The 22,287-nt window shown below is 37.7% G+C and overlaps 2 protein-coding genes across 3 annotated transcripts; one reads left to right on the top strand and one right to left on the bottom strand.

Annotated features, from left to right (window-relative positions):
• Window positions 1-684: 684 nt before the first annotated feature.
• Window positions 685-8,231, bottom strand: LOC103701601. Of its 2 annotated transcripts, none has more exons than XM_008783732.4 (6): window positions 8,125-8,231; window positions 7,136-7,557; window positions 4,677-4,987; window positions 4,531-4,587; window positions 1,916-2,367; window positions 685-1,337 (listed from the first exon to the last, which is right to left on the bottom strand). In XM_008783732.4, the coding sequence occupies exons 2-6, from the start codon at window positions 7,552-7,554 to the stop codon at window positions 999-1,001; spliced, it is 1,578 nt and encodes a 525-aa protein (XP_008781954.2). In that variant the 5' UTR covers window positions 7,555-7,557; window positions 8,125-8,231; the 3' UTR covers window positions 685-998. The 2 variants fall into 2 exon arrangements, with proteins under 2 accessions (XP_008781954.2, XP_017696942.2); XM_017841453.3 differs by having other exon boundaries at window positions 867-1,337; window positions 1,916-2,364.
• Window positions 8,232-13,922: 5,691 nt separating this feature from the next.
• LOC120108497 (probable phosphoribosylformylglycinamidine synthase, chloroplastic/mitochondrial) lies at window positions 13,923-22,065 on the top strand. The gene is made up of 5 exons (XM_039122093.1): window positions 13,923-14,120; window positions 17,216-17,270; window positions 17,441-21,639; window positions 21,754-21,803; window positions 21,886-22,065. The coding sequence occupies exons 2-3, from the start codon at window positions 17,223-17,225 to the stop codon at window positions 21,632-21,634; spliced, it is 4,242 nt and encodes a 1,413-aa protein (XP_038978021.1). The 5' UTR covers window positions 13,923-14,120; window positions 17,216-17,222; the 3' UTR covers window positions 21,635-21,639; window positions 21,754-21,803; window positions 21,886-22,065.
• The last annotated feature ends 222 nt before the right edge of the window (window positions 22,066-22,287 follow it).

A 22,287-nucleotide genomic window follows, 5' to 3' on the forward strand; every position in this document is an offset into this window, starting at 1 on the left:
CAACAAAAATTAAAATAACAAGGAAAAAGAACATCCGATATTTAAACAGCCATTGAGTTTTATACAAGGTGATGAACCTAGTAACAACCATGTGCAACATTAATATCTAAAGCTAAGAAGAACAAATTAGCATTTAACAAGATTCAAATCATTTCCGCATAAAAGAAACACAAGATTAAATTGCTGCAACTCATGTACCATCCTGCGACTCAAAGGATCTGCAACTCCTAACCTGCGCTCCTGGCATTAGGAGGTCCTTCTCTGCTTGGAGATCCCATGTAAATCCAGAATGGACCAATTGTATGATCCAATTAGAGTGGAACTTTTTGACAAGCTCCCAGCCAGACTACACCTAGGATTACGATAATTTAATCAAGAAGAACACTCCTAATAAGATTTTTAAATTTAAAAACTTGGACAAACAAAATAACCTTTAAAAGAATCTGCATGGGTAAGTGAGCCTTGATGATTAAAGCATTGTGTTTACCTTGGAAAAATTATGCAAACCCTAGTAAATCCAAAAAATTATGCCCAGCTCATATTAGCTCCATGAGCTCCCACATCTTACAGCATCACATGTAACAAAATTGCTGCCATCTGAAACTTCATGAAATCCAACCATCGGCATTCACTGAATGATGAGAAAAGATGTTCCGCATATCAAAGAGATTTGCTATTGCTGGCTGATCAGGTCATAGGGCCGTCATTGGCCATATAAACAACTATAAAACCCAAAATCTTAGTCTGTAAGAATTACTAAGTACTCTGTAACTGCATTGAATTTGGTTACAAATCTGGACCCCAAAAACGAGAGTTTCAGTCAGTTTCTAGTAAATTCTAACCTTGTCAATCCAATTTACAAAGCTATTAACTCTCAGATCAGCACTTAATGGATTACAGGGGAAGAGTAGAAAACAAAAGGACCTGCCCAATGTCTTTTACAAGACTGTTGATAATAAGACCTGGAATGCCGAACACAAGAAAAAAAAATCTACAGGCTAACTTTTTCTTCCCAAAATTCTGTGTCTCCGAAGCCTCTCACTCCTCAAATTACTCAAAGCAGCTACAGAACCCCCTCGCTGCTTCCTCTTGGGCTTTCGCCCTCTGCGTTTTCCCGAGCAGCAGGGCTTCAGAACTGTTTGTTGTGACAACTCCACATTCTCTATTTCTGGACCTGGCTCCGGCGTTGAAACTTTAGGGGCAATGCTCTCCTCCTCAGAGGGGGACCCAGCTTCTTTAACCAATTCTTGAGGTCTCTCTCTTGGATGACTGACCTTCTCAAATTTCTGAAACTCTTCCTCTGCAGCTTGGTTGTCTATCAGAACATCATCAGCACTCTGCAGACCAAAACAATAAATTGGTGTAATTACTATTCAAAATAAATAACTTGGTAAGTTTCCCATTTCTCAAGAGTTGCCGGTAATATCAGATGGTTTGTGCATACTTGGGGCTAATCTCACTGTTCAGCAGCGTCTCTTTCAACCAGTAAACAAAATACAGAATATGTAATTGGAAAGCCAATTTGATGTTGGAGTATAAAATTTTGATCTCCTAGGGACATGAAACATAAGACAAGAAGACCTTCGGTTCCACTTAGCTCGGATAAATAGATCCTGGTACCACTTTACAATTACCTAAGATTGTAAAGATATTTAAAAGTAAAAAGCCAACTAAAACAACTGAAATTATTAAAAAAATATTAATATTTCGTTTGGTGATGGCAACAAGTTTACTTTGCCAAGATCCATCTCTCTACAATCAGTCAGTCAACAAGAGAAATTGTAAGGGTTTGGTCTGGATTGGCACGTAGATAACTCCAGTATTAAATGAATGTACATGTTATTCAGAAATACAGTCATAATTTCTTGTTAAAAACAATTAATGCAAAATCATCAGTAGGCATATAAAGTCTTACGTCTTTGCACAGGTCTCTGATCTGATGCTGATCCAAGGGGCCATCAACAGCAGATAGTAGGCCCATTGTGCTTTCAATAATATCCACATCAGCAGCATCTCCATAGCTAGAGACTGCACTTTCGGGCATCACCATATCTCCCATCTCATATTCAGTTACAAGGTGGGGTGGAGTACCTATAGCTCCAACCGGCAATCCATCTCCATTATTTTCAGGGGAACCAATATGACTTTGGGCATAACTAGGAGGCAGACCACTGGAGAACAAATTGCCAGGAGATGAAGAGATCCCCATGGCATTTCTGCACATAACCTTGTTGAGAGAAGTCTTCAGCTTGAGAACTCGGGACTGAACAGCTTCGATGTTTAAAAGAATTTGCTCTAGTAAACTATCATGACCCTTGGTGCCAAGTAACCACGCATTATCCTCGGCGCCTCTGACATTCTCATCTGCTGCAGTCACAGAACTCAGTGCATGGAAAAAAAAATATGATAAGCAAAGAAGAGCAAAAAAAGGCATGCTTTTCAACCAACTGTACAACTATACACATTTGATAGAAAATAAAGCCAACAGAAAGAGTACTTGCTTTGTTTATTGGTTCCTTCTGTCTATGCTAAAGATTCTAACATGTAACATGTATATTCAGCTTGGCTGGGAAGTACACTATCAAGTTTGAATGAAGACCAACTAGAATATGCTTTATATGGTAAATGCTCTGTGAAGATTGCAATTTCTAGGAATAATGACAATATCCAAATTTCCTCTCCCATCTTCTCTGGAGACATTCTGCAGAGATATAAATACTAGCCCTCCATAAATCCTTGTATTTACATTTCCATAAATTCAGCAGCAGTCCAAACAGCTCATAAAATTGAACTTTCTATGTTGGGTAGCAAGCATAAATCTGAGCATTTAGCATTTTAAAAATTCTTGGACCCTTCTTTAAGTATGATCATCATGCCTTTCATATATAATTTAATTGAACTGGAACTAGTTCAGGCTGCTAGTGTAAGAATAGTTTATGCTAACTTAATTTTTTGACATAATCTTTTCCACAGATATGCCATTTACATAATAATATGTTGATTTAATGCTTCAGGCAATGTAGCAATGTAGAAACTAGCCAAAAGCAATGATATGCAAATAATGCCAATATGGCGTCATGGTTATCTTGCTCTGACAAACTCTTCAAAATAACCTGTTTGGTTCCCAATTAGTTTTAACACGAATATTTTGAATATCCAAAAAGGTATTTATTAACTAGCTAAAACTACCAAACCATCCCCCAAATAGTTTTAACCTGTTAAAAAAAAATATATCAAAAAGGCGCTTTCCAATTTTTTCTGAAATCCCAAAGTATCCCTCATTATAGGGCTGTATTTAAACACCCAAAAAGTTGCTTGGCTAAATAAACTTGCAAAAATCTGAAAAAATAAACTTTATTTAAGTTTATTCCGGTTTATATGGAGAGCAAACAGCAGCACTGAAGACTATGGAGACAGATTTACAAAGCAGCTTTTGTATTTATTCAATCACTGAAAACAGATTATCCTGAACTACCAGTTTCAATAAGGGAGCTATTATCATCAGATAGAGATCTCATAACATACCAAGTGGATAACTTACCACAATTGCAGATGCAAAAATGACTGAATTGAGCCATAACAAGCAAGTCCAATACCAACATCAGTTGACAATGTGAATCCTACTTTGTAGTGTTTCATCTTCTATCAACAAGAACTGATTTAAGTCCTTTCTAGGTATCTTCCTTCCAGAAAAAAATTCAGATGTTCGTCACCTAATGGTGAAGCTTGCAATGCAAGCCCAAGACCATCCTTGATAAGGCATTAAAAGCTTTCTTTGGTTCTCATTCACATGCAAATATTATTTATCCATTCACCAATTTGTCCTCTTCTTGACAAACTTGCAGCCAGCTGGACAGCTGACATCAACACTCCACCTTTACCATTCAACTGGGACCAATAGGATGGCTAAAGCATCTTTAACAAAACTGACAGTTATTTAAAGATCAAAGTTGATGTTCTCGAGATCATATTACACCTTGAAGTCTACAGAGGATCAACCAAGACCATCAAATTGGGTATTATTCCATTAAACATCTTTTCTCTTGTACACCATAAGGATTAAGCAAATAACTTGAATGCCAAATTTTTCTCTGCCAAGATTTCTTGTAGAAATGCAAGATCCCACTCAATCTCATGTGTTCATGTATTGTACAACATCCAGTAACACACCAACGTGACAACGGTAACAAGTTAACAACCATAGCATGCATATCTTGGTTAAGCATGTCTTCATTTCAGCACTGATCTATGTTGAATGAACCAACTAAAATATTATTACAAAATTGAATAACAACACAATTAAGAATAAACAGAAATGAGTATTATATGCCCCAAAAAATAGTAGAGCGTTGTTAACTCCCAGTAAATAAATGTACAATCTAACTTGCATTTAGAGAATTGCACAGGGGGAAAATAGTAGAGCATTGTTAAATCCCATGTTCTATAAATACAATAACTGCAACTGATCATAATGTTTACACCTTAATACAGCTGTAGAGCAAAAAAAAGAAAAGCAGAAATCATCCTTACCTTGATCACCATAATCATCATCAACTGAGCGACCATCTGTTTCAGTTTTCTTATTTTCTGTGGAAGATTGAACGAGCAGTTAACAATAAGAAATTCTATGCATAAAAAGCAGGGTGAATGTATACACGTAAAATAAGATATATTACCATTGTAAGAGAATATATGGTGGTTTGACATATATGACGATATGTCAGCTATATCTTCATTTCTTTTTCTTTTTCTCCTCTTCATGACTTGTTTTGGGGGGCTTCTACCAGTCAGAGGCACTGATCTAGACACACAACCATCCAACTCAACCATTTTTGACTGCAACTCTTTTTCATTCTTGTATGCTCCAAGTTCTTTATCATATTTTAATGCCTGCAACCGCAGTTCCTTTATCCGCAATTCTAACCACTGGCACCTCCACATTAGAGGGCTGATAAATTTTCTCCAATGAGCAGTCACCTTTTTCTTCCTGCAAAATTAGGTGTTGAATTTATATGAACACATAAGATGATAAAGCACGTGATCCAATCCTTAATTACCTCCACTTAAACTTGAAAGCAAAATGCAAAATGATGGGTCAAGATATGGCAAATAGATGATGCTACCATTGCCAGGAAGGAAAATCAATATATTGCTTATGTAGCTTAGAAAATCAATATATTGCTTATGTAGCTTATCCTTTAACCCCTTTTGATGAAGGTTCTATTCCTAACATGTTTACTTCCATTGTGGGTAATGTATTTGGTTTCAAAGCCCTACAAGCTCTACGTTTGGAGGATTCGCACATTCCCCCTTCTTATTCCAAACTTTCCAAGGCCTGCGAGTGTACTAGAGAGCTAGCTAATCGATCATGATATTCTTCCCAGAACATTCATATTTGAGAGCATCATTCTTAAATTAATTTAATACCGCGACTAAGGAAAATCCTCGATCCTAGATTCCTCTACTCCATTGGAAGAATAAAGAGGTGCACATAAAAGACAAGTTTTATTTAAGTTCTGAATTAACAATCTGAAGCAGGTTGAACTATGATGAATAGAAAATTGTTAGAACCATATCTGGTCACAGAGGTCCTGTTTAGAACCAGTAATTCCAAATTCTCAATGTTAAAAAGGAGCTCTACACCCTTTCTTGGAGCAAAGAAAAATAAATAGATAAACTTTAATTGATATAGTTTCCATCAAATGTAACTGAAGAGAAATAGAGAACTATGGCAGCCAATGTAACATGTCATCCCTTTAGAAGTGTTAATTTTCATTATCAAGAAGTTGCCAAGTCTTCCCTTTCTCCAATGAAATATCAACCTTGCATTTGTTGGCTTGCACCAAGCATGTCTACTACTGAACATAATCTTGTGGTACCTAGATCTGAAAACACTAAGCAACATAACTCTTTCACTCTTTTAAAAAACAATTAAAAGTCATCATGTTCCCCCCTTCATCTAGATTCTTTCCAAATATAAGGGAATTTGGAGGGTTGCTACATGGTTGCATGAGCTTAAACTGCCACTATTGTATAGATCACCTGGTTTCTGCATATTATGACAATCATAGGGCAATCTGCATTTCACTTAATCAAGTCCTCCATGCTAGTACATAACATATCAAACTTCAACATTATTTTGCTTGGGAAAATTATTTAAGAACCTGGGGTTCTTCCTGAAGTTGTTGGATCAACATCCAATTTTCAGCAGAGGACTCTCCCAAGCTTCCATTAGGTGGCAAGATGTAGGAATTTACTAGTGTGACAAAGGCATCCATCCAAATGATTCATGTGTGCTTATAATTTTAATGTGATGAACTTAAACCATGTATGATCGACATATATTTGACATATAGTTCAACTCTATCCCGTATTTATCTCTTAGTTACATAGATATAGGTTCATTTGTGAGATGAAGGTGCCTGTCCAAGCATCAGGACCTTTCAATATCTAAAACTTCTTCTAAAGCCATGTCAGACTGCCAAGTCAATGCCTGTATTAATATCAGGTGCAAGTACCTTAGGCTACATCAAAGGGAATGGGTAACGTAAAATTTCTTTAACTGGTGCAAGTACCTAAGGCTACAACAAAGCTATGGGTAACATAGACTTTCTTTAACCCTCTGCATATAAGCATGAGAAAGGAAGATTAAACAACAAGAATTTTCAAGGACTGAATAAGAAACCAATTAGAGTATAGGCATAATGAAATAGATTGGCTGACTTGGATAATAAACAAATTCTTTAGAATAATGAGAAAGACAACAATAGACGAGAAAAAAATCACCATACTTCTACAAGTTTGTTTCAAAACAACATAAATCAAATTTGCACAAACTACTGTAACTCATATATAAAACATACGAAAGAGCAATACAACAAACATTAAGCAAGTCACACGGACTAGATATTTCTTTTTTCTCTCCAGATAAAAAAGAGATATGCTGAGTATACTCTCATAATCACCATTCCCTTGTGCATTCCTGATAATGATAAATTCCACTAGGCATTGGGGCAAAAGATAGTGCAATTGGCACATCAAGTTGCAAAGGACATGAAATTAATAACATAATTTTAACACAAATCACATAGCTTTGCAAAAAGAAACATATATATCTTCCTGATAAGACACTTACTTAAAAACCTTGTGAAACCCATCGAAAACAGCAGGATTGTCATTCATCACACCAAACCCTGAGTCCATTTCAACATCACTCTGGTTCAGCTTTGACTCATGGTCAGACCCTGAGGACGTGTCCCCAAACGAGCTCGAGGACTCTGGGGCATCAGGGTCTTCATCTTTAACCTTATCAATAGCAACAACATCATTGCAATCAAGAATATCAATATCCTGATCCATGTTATCATCCACATATTGCGGGTCACATGATGACTCGGCATAGAAGCCATTGTCCTCACAGTTATTCGCTGACACCGAGCAGGCTGCATCACTCGTCATCATTTTTTCTCTGCTTACCTCCTCAGATTCAGATTTAACAATGGTATCAGGCATTCTTTCTTCATCAACATCTGCCAATTCTTGGGCAGGAACCATGTCCTGGAAAATCACAATTGGTAGTGAGGTTTAAATTCTTGATTACCACAATCTGCCCAAAAAATAAAAGGAGAAAAACGGGAAAAAATGTCGATTTGAACCGGATTTGATGAGTCCAGATTGAATCTAGTACGATTAAAAGACAATTAAAATATCGAGTCGATTTTATCAGGAGAACTCAACCATTATTTAATAAAAAAAATCGAAAATACAACGGGGAACTGTAAAACACTAGTACAACGCCCTAACTCGTTAAAACCCTAGAATCTACCAAATTATTTTGTCGTTTTTAAAAGAGATGTTGTGAAGGCCCAGAACCCTCAATTTGATCCTCGACAAACATTATGTTCTTGATTCTAACAAGCGGGTTTAATGCTCCAAAAAATCATTAAAACCCTAGAAAAGAAGAAAAAAGGAATCTCAAAACCCTAATACAGAAATCCTCTAACGTGTTAAAAACCCCACTTAATCCACCAGAAAGAATACAATTAAAAAAAAACCGTTTGTTTGCGTCTCAAAATCCAAAATCCTAGATTGATGATTTCAATTTTATATGGGGGAAATCCTCACCTTGAAAAGGGGAGGCCCTCGGCCGCGACTTCGGCATTGGGAGGTTAAAACAGGAAGCCGCACTTACAAAGAGCGGTGACGGGTGAAATTGGGTTGGGGGGCAAGAGGGCCGGGTCAGGTCTGGACTGAGATATCGGCTCTGAACCGGGTTCAAAATGACCCTGGACCACCGGGCCCACTAGGTCTGTTTATCAAACACTAATTGATTCATAGAAACTAGCGTCTATGATTAACATGGTATACCACCATATGGTGTATATAGTGTAGAATATAATTTTTTGAAACAAAAAATTGTAGAGTGGTTTTTTGAGGGGGTTTAGAAAGAGAGAGCCAACTTTGTTCAATCTAGCACAGTGTGATTCGACTTATAAACCACGGGATGTTGGACTCAAGTGCGGACTAGCCTTAGCATTATGGAGTGAGGCCGAGACTTTTTTTCTTTGCCTTGTTTTCCTCGAGCAATTCATAAAGGCTAGCTCTCCATAAGGTAAAATCAAGCTTAATTGTTTTACTTTATTGTATTCATGCTTACTACGACAAACATTATGATGGTATCAATAAAAATTAATAGCAAGTCATACAAAGCATCATAATTAACAACATTAAAACCAAACAAAGGCACCTACCAAAGAGGCCTTTCATCAAACAAGTACAGCGCAAATAGAGATCCTATTGGGAATCACTCAGCCCTACTCCTACATAACATTCCACTATCGGACACATCTCTATGAGATATTATATGGCCCACATACATATGGTTTAATTGTTGAATAATTATAATTGGTAGGTAGCTATCCACTATCTCGAGTTATACTAAGATAGTTTCTCTGATTAAAGAAACTGACAAAGTTTTAGTTATCTAATAAGGGTTTCGAGCCTAGAATATTATTAAGCCTGTAATATGGTTTTATGGCTTTTATGAAGATATAGATCAGAAGACTCCTTATTCTTAAAGTATCCTTACACGTAGATTTTGATCAAATATTTAAACAAGGATGGTTGGAGGTACGCATCACTAATATTACCGCAGCATAAAATTATTTATTTATGATATTTTTTAAAATTGTGGTATCATAACCTCCTTCTAGCCTTATTGTTTAGTATTTATATCTTAATCATATATGATCTTGACATTACATTGGTTAATTTTTGTATGCCATACTCGTATGCTTATTCTAGCATAGTAGAGATTTGACAAACTATATTGTAAATTGATAAGATTTTGGTTATCTGATAAAGGTCCCTGGCCTAGCTATTTTTAAGCTTGTGATATCCCATTGGTTTTATGGTGTTTATAGAGGCATAGGTTAGAAGACTCCTTATTCTTAAAATATCCTTGTGGATAGACTTTGATTAAATACTTGAAAAAGGATGGTTGGAGGTATGCATCACTAATATTGCCGTTGCATAAAATTATTTACTTGTGATCATGGAATGCCGTACCGGTCCGGTCCTAGACCGGTACCGGAACGGATAAAAAACCGGTATTTCCCGGTTTTTTATCCGAACCGGCCGGTACGGGTGCGTACCGGCCGGTTCGGGCCCGTACCGGCCGGTTCGGAGCCCGTACCGGCCGGTTCGGAGCCCGTACCGGCCGGTTCGCACCGGTACGATTTTTTTTTTTTTTTTTTAGAACCACAGCGCCGCGCGCTGTGGTTTTTGAAACCACCGGTACCGGCCGGTACAGACCGGACCGGACCGGTACCGGACCGGTACCGTACCGGTCCGGCCGGCCACCGGTACGCCGACCGGTACCGGTACGGCGGACCTTGCTTGTGATATTTTCTCACATCCACCATTCACCTACAACAAAAGTAAAAGAGGGAATATACCTCATGCAAACCCTTCATCTACCCTAAAGATGAGATTTGATGGAGATTGGAGAGTAAATAGACAAGATTGGGAATAAAAAATTAATAATATGTCGCAAAAAAGGAATTATAGTGTAGTTGGACCTCACTTGAGAGAACAAAGTCCCTACCTATTAAACCACCGAACCCTCCTCCTCCATGACCTTCCATCACCCACTTGTAAAAAAAAGAAGGGGGGGATAAACATCATGCAAACCCTTCATCATGACTCCAAAGATGGGACTCAATGGAGATTAGAGAGCAAATAGACAAGATTGGGAGGATTGGATGATGAAGATCAACTAGAACAAGATGGAGAGAACTGCAAAGTGGGTGAAGACAACACAGAAGAGGCAAAAGAAGAGAGTAGAGAGGAGTAAAGAGGACTCGAGAGAGGAAATCGACATGATTGAGAGTAATCAATGGCAAAGATCGGTGCAATGAGATGAAGAGCGGAAGGGTAAGATAGTAGAATGGAATAAAGAGACAATGGACTAGAGAAGAGGCAAGAGAGGAGCAAAGAAAAGACAAGAGAGAAGCAAAAGAGAATAAGCCATAGAGCAGGAGGGGATGAAGTGACATCATGGTATGAAGGAGGGTAGTTTAGTTCCATGAAGAAGAAAGATGGAGACAAGAAATGGGGAAAAAGCTTGTTCCAAAGGATCCTAGGTGCTCGGATCCCTATTTATTCATAGTTTGGAATGAACTATAGGAGATCTTCAATTTCCACCATTAAAAAATGACTGTTTGGCATTAATCTCCAAATAGACATGGTATAACACCAAGATTAGGAGCCAAATTTATTTCTAAATTGGCCCTAGAAGTACAAAGAAATACATCAAAATAAGAAAAAAATGATTCAAGAAAGAAGTAAATATCCCCAAAGCTAATTCTTTACAAATAGTTATCTTAAGCAAACCAAATGCGCGATACTCAAAGAATATCGCATATATGGTCGACAACAAAATTTGCCACTCAATAACAAGCTTTATCAAGAATTACTCCATGCCAAAATGTCCTAACACAAATTAGAAGAATGTCCAACATTTAATAATTGCTAGTTTTGCTTCACTTGAGGTTGTTTGGTTATCCGTGAAATTTCTTTAAAATAAATAAATATAAAATATGATTTTTGTGAAATATGATTAATGAAAAATAAGGGTATCTGTTTTTCATAAGCCAATTTTCAGGTATTATGACTTGTTATTTTTGGCAAAATGAGTTTTATGGAAAACAACTAAGTACTCAATTTTGTAAAACTCATTCATTAGTAATTTTTTATAAACTTGTTTTAGTAAAAATTGTCAACCAGACAATAACTTGATGTTTCAAGTAACTAGTAAGTGCAAGACATACCAAACAAGTATTGAATGTTAAATTTGTTCTTTTTCTTGCTTACACTGTTTTTTTTTTCATTTGCAAGTCTAAGTAGATACATGTTTCCTTGGGTTTACATAACTTTCCATTCCTAAGTAGAATAGATAAATATATGTTCATGAAATATTTTTTAATTATTATAATTTCTAAGAACTAGAAAAAAACTTTCAAAACAAGTATTCAAATCTTGTAAGAGATATGAGGAAGTTAAATCATAAATGTGTAACAAATTTTCCACTCATGTCCTTGCTTCCAAATATTTTTTACATAAAGAATATTTCTCTAGGGTTTAGATATATGTGATCTCGATGTGTTAAGGTGGACAGATGCATAACCTACCTACCACCCATTTTCCATCTCTATTTGCCTATTTTTGATGCATGAATGGTTTACACATGGCTAGTTTTAAAAGAAAGGTATAATCAATGGGTAACCCTATTGGTCAATAAGATAGCATAGAATTTATATTCTAACATGGATAAGTGAGCTCATTTTCTCCCAAAGAACATTTCTGAAAGAGATTAGCCAACTTCTAGAGATCACTATCACAAACAATCCGTTCCTTAGCATCAAATGAAGCAAGCAGATGAAGCTCGTTTCGTAAACAAAACTCGCTTCTTTCTGGCGACATTTTTTTTAATGTTCCTTTATTGCTTCATTCTCTTTGTAGATAGAGAATCAAGAGAGATCAATTCTTAGTAGAAGGGATTAACATAATATAATGTGGTTTTTCTGAAAGTTATAGGAAATGTTTGAATCATTGCCATGTAAACTCATCTTTTAATGACTACAATCTATATGTGAGTGCAGCAGTATTCAAGATGAGCACTACTAGCCACACCCATTTATGGGACAGAATAGTGGGATAACTAAGTTGGCATCATAAGATAGAGATCCAACTAGATATATAAAAACAAGGTATGCCAGACCATTCCGAAATGGATGGTATGGGCGTACCATATCAAATATCAGTTTGGTATTAGTACAAGATACAGAAGGTGTACCAAGTGTCGATATATCGATTCGGCTTCCATATCAGGCATATCAACACAATATTAAAGTGGCACCAGTACGAGACTCGGTATGAGACGGTATACCTTATGTAAAACAAAGAAAGAAGAAAATTTTTGAAATTTAAGAAAACTCTTTTTCTTCCCTTCATCTTCTTCATTCTCTTCTCCATGAGGAGGTTCTCCTTTCTTTTCTTCCACTAAAACCAACAATCAAAAACACCACACATTCACAGTCATCAGATTCCCCTCTATACTCTCCCTAGACCAATCTTTCCCTCTCCATTCCTTCTAGATTTATCTCACTTGATTTAAGGAAGAGTGCTAAAGATGATTTTCAAGAAAGGGACTTTGTAAGGGAATATAGAGGATTTGATAGTTTTGTTTGCCTTTCTCCCAAACAAAATAGGAGGGGGGGGGGGGGGGGGGGGGGAGATATATGAGAAAAAAAGTCCTAGATCTAAATATTTTAATGGATCAAATACTTATTTTCTATGCCCTAATTTCAACTATTGATCACGAGAGAGATAAATGAAAAGTTCGTGAATATCTTAGGAAAAATTAGATCAACTGAGGATCGTGCAAGATTTTTTAACACCAACTCCATTGCAAAGGCTAAGGCTAGTTGCATACATCATTATTAGCTAGTTCACCACCACCTTATTTTCCTTACCCTCAATGGCTTTGGCCTTGCCTCAATTGTTCGGGGAGAGAGAGAGAGAGAGAGAGAGAGAGAGAGAGAGAGAGAAAGCACGAGTATTTATATTGTAGGCTTTTTCATTATTTTGTTAACAACTCAAAAGTTTTAATATTACATCAATGCCCTTTTAATGCTAGGATGGCAACCAATCACAATACCATGTAAGCTGTCCCACATAGCAATCCCATATTAGGGTTTACTAAGCATTTTTCATTCAAGATTTCTACAATTTAAGATGGATAAGTGCTTCCAAAACTATGCTCAAAGGTGTCAATCCTAACACTAAAAGCTACATGTTTTGTCCATTGAAGGATAGAGTATACTATTAAATCTCTTCATTTGTTTTATGCTAATGCATTTAGAGGCATAGTCAGGAGCACAACATTTGAATACAAGTTGATTGATAATATGGAGAACTATTCAAAAGTTTGAAGTTGATTTATTTAAAAGAAAAAAAAATGAGACTTATTTCTACACACCTTTTTTGTTTGTTTATGTGCAAAGTTTAAATAAAAATATTTATTTTTTGGTTTGGGTTGAGAGAGGCAAGAAAAACATTACTACTAGTAACAACATAGGTTGTCAATAATCTATGCTCCTCTACACGCATTTCTTGAGTTAGCTATGAGAAATTCATAAAATTAGAACACAAACAGATTATGTTTGAAAATTAAGGGTTCTAAAATGAAATCCAATAATCTTTATCAACAAAAACTAAAGAAAGAATCATTCTTGCCGAATAGTCTTTAAAAAAAGTTTAATAATTGCGTGATTATCACGATAGAAGTAATCTTGCTTTTCCCACTAATGCTAATAGCGGGCCCCACACTAGAATTCAATGGAATTCCACTGCAGTAAACTAAGCCCCTTCCATTCGTCTCCATCACCACCCCTCCATTCCTCTCTTCTATATCTGGAGAGATTTTTGGTTGCATCCGCGCTGACTGACAGCGCTCCTTTCTCTCTTCGTCTCTCCCTGTTCCACGAATTGCCCACCACTCGTTCGACGAAAACCCGAGCCCGATGATCTTGGTTTCCTGGTCGGCGATCGCAGCAAAGGTTCGTTCCCTTCTTAGCTGTTATTATTATCTGTTTAGTACCACAAATGGTGAGCGATCAAAGGAAAAGATTTCTCTTTTTGTTGTTTTGTTTTCTTCTGGTGCATGGGACCCAAATAATGGGCGAAATCATGAAGTTTTTTTTTTCGTTTTTCGGATATCTGGGGTGAAATTTTGGTATATTTGATGTGAATCCATTAGTTAGCTGTAGTAAAAAGTCCTGCTCTTGATTTATCATTTCTAAAATTTAATCTTGTTAATGCCTTTTGGAAAACCAAAATATGAAATTTTCAATTATAAAATGGTCAGAGATTCTTTGCTTATCTGGATCTAATTTTTCATCTAGAACATGCAAATGGGATGTTGCAACTATGTAAGAAAGGCTTTGATTGTGTGAAACTAGCATTCAGTGTAGGCTTTTTTTAGTGAATTCAGCAGCAGTAGTTTTACTATTCGTGCTTTGGATAAAATGTCACAGTGATTCTATAATATTGTTATGCGAAGGTCATAATACGATAGGAAATTTCTCTTCTAATGGCCGGCATATGATATATTTTGATCTATTAATTGGAAAACAGAATTTCTTTTTTCTAAACAAATGTAATATTTGGCTAAAAAGTGTGCTTTATTTATGAACTTCCGAGGTATGTAATTATTTAGGAGGAAAAATAGATAATGTCCACTATGATGAAACTCAAAGATCACCATTTATTAATTCTTAGTTACATATAAAAATCAGGGGTGGATGGTGTTCTCGAAAATTCTTAAAACGAATGCTAGAACTTTTTCTTTCTTCTTTTTTTTGGCCAAAGTGTGAAATTGCCGAAAATTTGCCTGCAAATATTTAACTGTTTAGCTTGCACTTTGCAAAGCCTGGTAAGCATTTGAATTCTTCAGTTGCCGTATTCTTTTGATACGATCTTAATGAAAACTGCTAACTTGCTTCCTGCTAATTTATATTATGCATGCATTTATTTCCCAGATTATATTATGTGGGAGCTTCTTTTATCATGAATAATCACGACATACTATCATCTTTTGTATCACCTGGAAGTGCAATGAGAGTAGTGATCCAATCGGAAAGAAGGAAGATCGCCCTCAACCCGCTCAATGCGAATCTCTCAAAAGAAAATTAGAAAAAGTTGGAACAATTGTGAAAGTAGGGCTTAAGTTTTCTTTTCTTTTATTGATGATCAAAAAATCGAGGTACATGGTCTCTATTTATAATGGTGAGATCTGTCATTGTACAATTCGGATCGGATTTTTCTTTCTAATTTTAACAGGACTCTTTTTTCTAAAATAGACATCATTAATAGAATAAACTGAAAAAAGCTAAAATTCTTTAAAAGGTAGATCCCGACTTATATATCAACTTGCCTTCTATCGCTCCACCTGATTCTTCTCCGATGGAGAGATACGCTCGGTCAAATTCTTACTTGAAAAGGAAACTTTCGGTTTGATTGGCTTGTTTCAGGCTCCAAATATGGAATCTAAAACTGATCGCTAGAGGCACTGCTCCGTAAAGGGTGTAGCGTCACGTCGTAGATCTCAAAAAACTGTCCGATTTTTTTTAAAAAAAAATCATGTCAATCGGACGTTGTATGATCAAGTTATGGCATTTGAAAGTTTGACTTGCAACTTGGCTTCTTGATGTGATGGATCTTGCCCCTGGACCCTGTCTAGCGCTACCGTAGGACCAAAGTGGTCCACATCGAATCTGGAGATCTTTCTAGATCAAGTAGCCTGTTATATTAGAACTCAGCTACTATACAACTCATCATATCACATCTTGGGGCCCACTACCTATCCAAAGACTTCAGCAACAGAGTTAGCCCATCTGAACAAGATCCTTGTGGACGTTCTCTCAATGTAAACTTCCATTTTGCTTCCTGCTATGTTAAGGGCTTCTATCTTAATATCTTATGAATCATAGCCTTCTAGTAGTGCAATATCTAAGTCTTCATATCTAATTGCATTGTAATGACTTAGGGATCTTTAGCTGGCATGTTTCTGTGACTTTTGCAAATATCAACATCTCTACACCTTATGTTTTGTCTGTAACAATATTTCATTAACTTTTGACTTATGTAGTACTTGTTTAGATCATGAAGTCTAGCTTTGTCATATTCTCAATTTATAACTCATCACCTGATTTTGTTAAGCAACTCATGTAGTCAAAATATCTTGTTTCTCACATCATTCTCATGTATCACCTGATAGAATCATGGTGCTCTGTCAGAAAGTTGTCAACAATTGGTTGAACTTCTTATTCCCTCTTTACATCAGTTGTTTGACATGTGCGATTCCATGCACAAGATCAGTTAGTGATTTGATCCATAAATGCACGCTACTGACAAAATATATACCAAAGGGATGCAAGATACATTACGAAGATCGTCACTATAAGATAATTTTGATTTCTCCTTGCAGTGGCAAGTAGACATGTTTTGAATGCTTATGTTGCCACAGCAACAATATTGCATCTTACATATGACTTAAGATGCCAGAGCTGTCTAGAACGTTCAAACATTACACCTAAACAAAAAAAAAAAAGCAAACAAGCGAAGCGAAGCGTTTGGAAAGTTTGAGAGAAGAAGGGTGGGAGGAAGAAACTACCTTAGCTGGATGAATATTTAACTTTGGATATATTTATTAATCTTATGTGCTGTCTGACCATGTGCTATCTATGTTGGCTTGCATTTTCATGTATTACTGTGAAATGCCTTGGTATAGGCTGATATGATTTGTTATGTAATGTCATAACGCTATTTCAATATTCTTCTTGCCAGACTTGTGGCATATATTGTAGTGTATATTTGATATCTACAAGACTTCAATTTTTTCTTTAACTATCCTTTTTGTACTTTTGTTCGTATAGATTGCTATTGCAGGGAAAGATAGTGATCACTGCATTCACACCAGTGAGATTGTATGTTTCATACCATCACTGGGACAGCTATCAAATCCATTAAATTGTTCGCCATTATTTGTCTCATTCTCTTTGCATTTGTTGATGGCACCTGTGACTTTTTTAACTTATCCCATGATTTTTGACATGCTGGAAATGTGTCTTAATTTTTATATGTATTTGTGCAGTAGGCTAATGTCGACTCTCAGAGAGGCTCCAGTGACAGAATTTTTGCAGTTGAAGGTATCTAGTTGAACTGAAGTTTGCATGTTGGATTGCTTGATAGGGCCCTTTTAGCATTCTATGTCCATTTTGTTTTATCAGGTCCAAACATTGTTTGACATGGATCACTATTCTTGTTTCTTGTACATGTGTATGCTTTATTGTTTATATGTTCTCATCTGCTTCTTCAGGGATTGGATAGACGGAGTCATGTATTGCATAGATTTTCTCATCTACGGAGGTGCAATGTGCGTCAAAATAGCTTTGGCTGCAGAAGCCCAATATCTTTATATTATGGAGGTACAGCAAGAAAAGCATCACTTTTTCTAAAGCCTAGAGCTGCAGTTTCAAGTGGTTTACACAGTTCAGTGAGTGAAAGACCTGATGAACTGAAACAGCCAGATGAGATTATACACTTCTATCGGTGTCCAATGATTCAAGAGAGTGCAGCTGCAGAGCTTCTTAGGCAGATTCAGCTGAAGATTTCTAGTCAGATTATTGATATAAAGACTGAGCAGTGTTTCAACATTGGGGTGAATGTTGTGCTACCAAGTGAAAAGCTCAGAATTCTCAAATGGATTCTGCAAGAGACCTATGAACCTGAGAATTTGAACACACACAGTTTTTTAGATAAGGAGATCTTGCAAGGGGCATCAGCTGTGTTAGTTGAGGTGGGCCCACGCCTATCCTTTACAACAGCTTGGTCAGCTAATGTTGTATCAATTTGCCAAGCATGCACATTGACTGAAGTGACCCGCATGGAGAGGTCAAGACGATATCTGCTGTATTTAAAGCCTGGGACTAAACCATTAGTGGAGAGCCATATTAATGAGTTTGCATCTATGGTTCATGATAGGATGACAGAATGTATTTATCCTCGCAAGCTCACTTCATTTCAGTCAACTGTTGTACCAGAGGCTGTTAGCTCAGTCCCAGTTATTGAGAGAGGCAGGGAAGCATTGGAAGAGATAAATGTGAAAATGGGCCTTGCATTTGATGACCATGACATTCAGTATTACACAAGTCTCTTTGGGGATGATATTAAACGTAACCCAACAACTGTTGAACTCTTTGATATTGCACAGTCAAACAGCGAACATAGTAGACACTGGTTTTTTAATGGAAAACTTGTTATAGATGGACAGCCAATGAGTAGAACATTGATGCAGATTGTGAAGAGTACTTTAAAGGCAAATCCTAATAATTCTGTTATTGGCTTCAAAGACAACTCAAGTGCAATTAAGGGATTTGCAGTGAATTTGTTACGACCACTGTCACCTGGTTCTATGTCGCCTTTATGTAGATTCAACTGTGACCTTGATATTTTATTCACGGCAGAGACACATAATTTTCCATGTGCTGTGGCTCCTTATCCTGGTGCAGAAACAGGTGCTGGGGGTCGCATAAGGGACACACATGCAACAGGAAAGGGATCTTTTGTTGTTGCTTCCACAGCAGGTTACTGTGTGGGTAATCTTCTCATGGAAGGGTCATATGCTCCTTGGGAAGATCCATCTTATGTGTATCCATCGAACCTATCACCTCCTTTGCAGATTCTAATTGATGCAAGTGATGGGGCATCAGACTATGGGAACAAGTTTGGAGAACCTCTGATTCAGGGTTTTACAAGAACATTTGGAATGAGACTGTCAAATGGGGAAAGGCGTGAATGGTTAAAGCCAATAATGTTCAGTGGTGGCATTGGGCAGATTGATCATGTTCATATAGCAAAAGGAGAGCCAGAGGTAGGAATGCTAGTTGTGAAAATTGGAGGTCCAGCATATCGAATTGGAATTGGTGGTGGTGCTGCTTCGAGTATGGTAAGTGGACAGAATGATGCCGACTTAGATTTTAATGCTGTCCAAAGAGGAGATGCAGAGATGGCACAGAAGCTTTACCGCGTCATCCGAGCTTGTGCCGAAATGGGGGAAAACAACCCTATCATAAGCATTCATGATCAGGGTGCTGGGGGAAACTGCAATGTCGTTAAGGAGATCATCTATCCTCAGGGAGCTGAGATTGATATCCGTGCTATAGTAGTTGGTGATCATACCATGTCAGTGTTAGAGATATGGGGTGCTGAGTATCAGGAGCAGGATGCTCTATTGGTCAGGCCAGAAAGTCTGAGTTTGCTGCAATCAATATGTAATAGGGAAAGGGTGTCTATGGCAGTGATTGGTACCATTAATGGCAAGGGACGAATTATACTGAAAGACAGCTTGGCTATTGAGCATTGTCAGTCGAGTGGACTCCCTCATCCCCCTCCTATAGTGGATCTTGAGCTCGAAAAAGTGCTGGGAGACATGCCTCAGAAATGCTTTGAGTTCAAGCGGATGCCTCAGATGAATGAGCCACTTGATATTGCTCCTGGGACCACTTTAATGGAATGTTTAAAGAGAGTTTTGAGGCTTCCTTCAGTTTGTTCAAAACGCTTTTTGACAACAAAAGTTGATAGGTGTGTTACAGGTCTTGTGTCACAGCAGCAGACAGTTGGGCCCTTGCAACTTTCCCTTTCTGATGTAGCTGTTATTGCACAGTCATACGCAGACCTGACAGGCGGTGCTTGTGCTATAGGGGAGCAGCCAGTCAAAGGTCTGCTGAACCCAAAATCAATGGCACGATTGGCTGTTGGAGAAGCCTTGACAAATCTTGTGTGGGCTAAAGTTACATCTCTCAGCGATGTTAAAGCAAGTGGTAACTGGATGTATGCTGCCAAGCTTGATGGAGAAGGAGCTGCTATGTATGATGCCGCTATAGCACTTTCAGAGTCCATGATTGAGTTGGGTATAGCTATAGATGGGGGAAAAGACAGTCTTTCAATGGCAGCTCATGCTGGTGGTGAGGTTGTCAAGGCTCCTGGAAATCTGGTCATCAGTGCCTATGTTACCTGTCCAGATATAACATTGACTGTGACTCCCGATCTGAAGCTGGGAGATAATGGTGTTTTGTTGCATATTGATCTAGCAAAGGGAAAACGGCGCCTCGGGGGTTCTGCTCTTTTGCAGGCATTTGACCAAATTGGTGACGAGTGCCCTGATGTTGATGATGTTCCATACCTGAAGAAGGCTTTTGAGGCTGTTCAGGAACTGCTTGGCCGGCGGTTGATTTCTGCTGGTCATGACATCAGTGATGGTGGGATTCTTGTCTGTATTCTTGAAATGGCTTTTGCTGGGAACTGCGGGGTGCAGTTGAACTTGACCTCGAGAGGTGAGAGCCTTCTCCATTTACTATTTGCAGAAGAGCTTGGATTTATCTTCGAGGTCAGTATGCAGAATGTAGATTTGATCAGGCAAAACCTAGAAGCAGCTGGAGTATTTGCTGAGCTTGTTGGAAAAGTTACTACAACGCCAATGATAGAGTTATCAGTTGATGGAACATCACAGCTGATGGAAGAAATGCCTTATCTTCGGGACTTATGGGAGGACACTAGCTTTCAGCTTGAGGGGCTCCAGAGACTGGCTTCTTGTGTAAAACTTGAGAAAGAAGGCTTAAAGCATAGACAGAAACCTTCTTGGGCATTATCTTTTACTCCCAAAATTACAAATGAAAAATTCATGAATGCAAAACTGAAGCCAAAAGTAGCGATTATTCGTGAGGAAGGGAGCAATGGCGATAGGGAAATGTCTGCAGCATTTTATGCCGCAGGATTTGAACCCTGGGATATAACAATGTCTGACCTATTGAATGGGCTCGTTTCCTTGGACGAGTTTCGTGGGATAGCTTTTGTTGGAGGTTTCAGCTACGCTGATGTTCTTGATTCTGCGAAAGGTTGGTCTGCATCCATAAGGTTCAACCATCCTCTTCTTCAACAATTTCAAGCTTTCTATAATCGAAAAGACACTTTCAGCCTCGGTGTTTGCAATGGGTGTCAGCTTATGGCTCTGCTTGGATGGGTACCAGGGGCTGATGTTGGGGGTGCCCTTGGTGCAGGTGGAGATATATCACAGCCCAGGTTTATTCACAATGAATCTGGCCGCTTTGAATGCCGTTTTACAGGTGTAACGATAGGGAATTCTCCAGCCATAATGTTTAAAGGCATGGAGGGCAGCACATTGGGTGTTTGGGTTGCTCATGGTGAGGGGAGAGCGTACTTCCCAGATGACGACATTTATGATCGTGTTCTTAAATCTAGTCTGGCCCCTTTACGGTATTGTGATGATGCAGGTATGGAAACAGAGGTTTATCCCTTTAATCCAAATGGTTCTCCACTAGGCATTGCAGCCTTTTGTTCTCCTGATGGAAGGCACCTTGCTATGATGCCGCATCCTGAACGCTGCTTCATGATGTGGCAATTCCCATGGTATCCAATGGAATGGGAAGTCGACAAGAAGGGCCCAAGTCCTTGGTTAAAAATGTTTCAGAATGCTCGGGAATGGTGTGACTGAAACAGGTGGTGCAACATCAGTCATTGCATCTTTGAATCTTCATATTTTTGAGCTAAATTACTTTTTCTTGTGTTAATTCTTGGGATGATTAATTGTTAATCTTGTCATGTTTTTCTCAGGTTTGCATTCTCAGCAAACAGTGTAGCTATGCTCTCCTATACCTTAAAAGGTCAAGAGAATATCCTGTTTCTCGTCTTATTTCATTGATTTTCTTGCAAACTGATATATATTTTTTAATCCTTTGTTTACAGATTTTCTGGAAAGTAAAATCAGATGGGCTGGTCTAAGACTGAACTCTGTTTTTTTGTTTTTCCCTTAGTTTCCCTAAAAATATTTTTTCTTGTGGGTTAAACTTTTGTATGACTGAAACATATGAGCATACAGAAACATGGTTGAAGTTTCAAGATCATATATACTTCAAGTGGCTCAAACCATATATGTGCGACATACATGATCAACCTTTCATTTTTTTTATATGCTTTGTGAGGACCGTGCGGACATGTGTTTAGTCCCATATCGGTTATTCACTAGGTAGATCTTAGATTATTATATAGGATCAAGGAATTCAAACCAGCTAATCTTTTTGGATGAGGTTCTAAGTTATTATATGCTTTGAGAAGCGTGATATAGTTAAAAACTATCATTCATGGCAT

The sequence above is a fragment of the Phoenix dactylifera genome, unplaced genomic scaffold (assembly GCF_009389715.1).
Source record: "Phoenix dactylifera cultivar Barhee BC4 unplaced genomic scaffold, palm_55x_up_171113_PBpolish2nd_filt_p 001364F, whole genome shotgun sequence".
In the NCBI taxonomy this organism is placed as follows: Eukaryota; Viridiplantae; Streptophyta; class Magnoliopsida; order Arecales; family Arecaceae; genus Phoenix; species Phoenix dactylifera.